Source organism: Carlito syrichta, unplaced genomic scaffold (genome assembly GCF_000164805.1).
Source record: "Carlito syrichta isolate Samal-C Ts95f unplaced genomic scaffold, Tarsius_syrichta-2.0.1 Scaffold314799, whole genome shotgun sequence".
Lineage (NCBI taxonomy): Eukaryota > Metazoa > Chordata > Mammalia > Primates > Tarsiidae > Carlito > Carlito syrichta.
The window spans coordinates 134,659-137,772 of record NW_007258895.1 but is presented as its reverse complement, the minus strand read 5'-3'; the positions used below and the strand labels follow the sequence as shown (position 1 = coordinate 137,772).

Genomic DNA, 3,114 nt, shown 5'->3' with positions numbered 1-3,114 from the left:
AGTGCTGAAGAGCCAACAGCACCTCATAATCCACAATTCATACAATCACCAAAATGCACATTAATTTTAATTTTAAAAAGTAGCTTATACCTTATGAACTTTCTTATAGCCTTTTTTTTTTTGAGGACACTGATAGCAACTTTTAAATTCTTCAGATACTGATGTGTCAACAAATAAAAAAAAATCTTTTAGAATCAAATCTTCCAAAATTTCCTAAAACCCAATTATTTCTGTTTATATCGAATGTGTGTTTAAAACCTTTCAGAGGGGAAAAGTGATACAAAAGACACATTAATAAGACACATTAATGTTCAAGCAATTTAAAACAAAAATGTAGATTTAATGCAATAACAACAATAATCTGAGGATAAATAAATCCATAACAGACTTTAAAGTTTGCAAATTTGTTTCCTTTCTGTGCAGAGAGACTGGTTTTCTGAAAGCACATAGGACTGAAGATGTCAAAACAAAATTTAATTTCTTAATGTCCAGGTGACACAGTCTTGGTCCTCTCTGCTGTCCTCCTAACATTTGACACTGACCAAGGTGGTAGTTTTTTTGTTTAACTCAGGATGGAAATTAGTTTCAAGAGTAACTGGATGGTTTGTTTCCTGAATCATCTTCTTGTGAGCCCATACTCTGTAAGGGGAGAGTGAGGCAGTGGATTGATGTTTGCCTTTGTCAAGGGTTTACCGCAGCCCCAGAGGCTGCACACCGTCATCCTGTCCCTCCCAGAGGAAAGCACCCTGTGAATAACAGGAGCAGGCAATTCCAGGAACCACTCTAAGCATTTCTAACTGTACTTCCAGGTTGTTGTTTGAAAATGTTCTCAATTAGTACTGCTCTGTGAGTTTACTGATAAAGGTTTTCAAGAAATACTTAATAACCTGAAACCAAGTTCCTGTGCCTGATGTGACAATATCCCTCCTTCTCCACCCAGCTGGCTTCTTGTAATGAGGGGAGCCCTAGTCACCTTTTGCACGAACTGGGGGTTCACTGTGATCTCCTGGTCCATGGCCTTCAGACGTTCATCCAGCTCTATGCACTTCAGCATCTGCATGACAGGCATGTTGAAATGTGGTTAGCAATGGGTTTAGGTCAGCTGCATCCTTTGTAGCCTAGACTGTGTTACATGAGTGTTATAGGTTCACAATCCTTTGATCTGAAACCCCTGGGGCTACATGGGTTTTGAAGCCAGAATATTTTGCACTCAGAGACTTAATATAGTACAAGTACTGTCTGGTACCTAGCATCCCAGCAGGATCTAGGCAGCACCTCATGAGCAAATACATTAATTCATCAGTAAAACTGAAATATCTTCGCACTAAGTAAGATAAATGAAGACCATGAAGCATATCATTTTGGATGACAGTCATCAAACAAGTTACCAAGAAAACTTAAGAGTTTTCAGGTTTGGAACTGCAAAAAAGGATTATGGCACTATCCTGTGTTACTATGTGTTGCCTTTAGGTTTCTGAGATTTAGCATTCAGTTCAATCACTTCCCTGCTCAGAGGTGAGAAACAGACTGTCCACACAATCCCCCTCACGCCCAGATCCCAGGGCAGCACTTAGAAAAGCACGCCCTCAGGAGAGGCAAAGGTGGCTGCTGCGGCTGTGCTGCTACCTGACAAACACTTTCAGGCAGGCTTTGTTCCCGTCCTTCTCCAGCCACCAGACCCTGCTTCTGACATAGGAAGAGATGTCCCCTGACTTCCCAACCTAGAGCTCTGCAGACAATTCATCACCAAAAAAAGGTTCTGCGTTTTAAGTGGCAGTTCAGTATAGATAAAATTATACTAGATCCTGCTAGTGTTTCAGACTTAAGGTAGGTTTTGGTGAGCTAGCTGGGCTATCTAGGCCACCATATTTATTTACAGCCATACAACCTGGAAGAGTTCTAAGCAGGCTATTTTGAAATTAACTTTCTAGGAACTAAGATGTTCTTAGATTGGGAACTACCTATACTTAAAAACTAAAGCTACCCTGGAGTAGAGGAACAGTACTCCAAATATAATATCTCAACCATCAATTTAAAAAAATCAAAACTTGGCATTCATGTTTACCTCCTGATCAATGTTATGAAGCATGGCTGGGTTATTATATTTTTCAGGGTTATCATGGAAACTGACCATACCATCCTTCTGGTTAATACTTGCAAAAATCTCACCATCTTCTATCTACAAAAAAAAAAGAAATCAGGAAAGCAGTTTAGACCCAAACACTATGTTGAATATATAGTCATTCAAAATAATCAGAGAAAATCACAGAAAGCAACATGTATACAAATAAATGTATGTGTGTATTTTTAAGCACCATCTGTTTAGTTAGCAAGTATTTATTGAACACCTACTATTTGCCAGGCACCTACTATTTGCCAGACACACACGCACGCACACGCACACACACACAATCCCTGCCCCTGCATTTTTTATTGAGGTGAAACCCAAATAACCACTTTAAAGTGAGCAATTCATTGACATTTAATACACTTATAATGTTGTACAACCACCATCTCTATCTAGTCCCAGAGCATTTTTATCACCCCAAAAGAAATCCCATACCTATTAGCAGTCTCTCCCCATTCCCTCCTCTTCCCAGCCTCTGGAAACCAATGATGTGTTCTGTCTCTATCGATTTCCCTTTTCTGGATATATCCTATAAACAGAATCATACACTATGTAGCCTTTTATGTCTGACTTCACTTTGCATGTTTTCAAGATGCCCTTGCATTTTTAAACATCAATTTCACTTAGAAATAATTTTTTTTTTGAGTCGAGCCTCCCTCTGTTGCCTAGGTAAGAATACAGTGGTATGCTCACGGCCACCCCAGCGTCGACTTGCTAGGCTCCTGCGATCCCTCCGCCTAAGCCTTCCAAACAGCCAGAACTACAAGTGTGCGCTACCACGCATGGCTAACTTTTTGATTTTATTGTACAGATGAGGTCTTGCCAAGTTGCCCAGGCTGGTTTTGAACCCGCAAGCTCAGGCAATCCACTCACCTCTACCTCCCAAAGTGCTGGGATTACAGGCTGAGCCACCGAGCCTAGCAACTTAGATATAACTTACACTACCACTGCATTTTATCATCATCATCATCATTTTATTTTATTTT

General features: G+C 40.1%; 1 protein-coding gene across 8 annotated transcripts in view; it reads right to left on the bottom strand.

The window, feature by feature from the left end:
- Nucleotides 1–305: 305 nt before the first annotated feature.
- Nucleotides 306–3,114, bottom strand: part of COPS3 (COP9 signalosome subunit 3) — a 37,155-nt gene continuing 34,346 nt past the window's right edge. For 7 of the 8 annotated variants that reach the window (XM_021705898.1, XM_008071983.2, XM_008071984.2 and 4 more), the window contains 3 exons: nt 2,066–2,179; nt 974–1,054; nt 306–639 (listed from right to left, as the gene is read on the bottom strand). In XM_021705898.1, the coding sequence (XP_021561573.1) occupies nt 586–639; nt 974–1,054; nt 2,066–2,179 (249 nt within the window). In that variant the 3' untranslated portion in view covers nt 306–585. Of the gene's footprint in view, nt 1,055–2,065; nt 2,180–3,114 lie in introns of all 8 variants that reach the window. The other variant, XM_021705892.1, reaches the window with a different exon arrangement.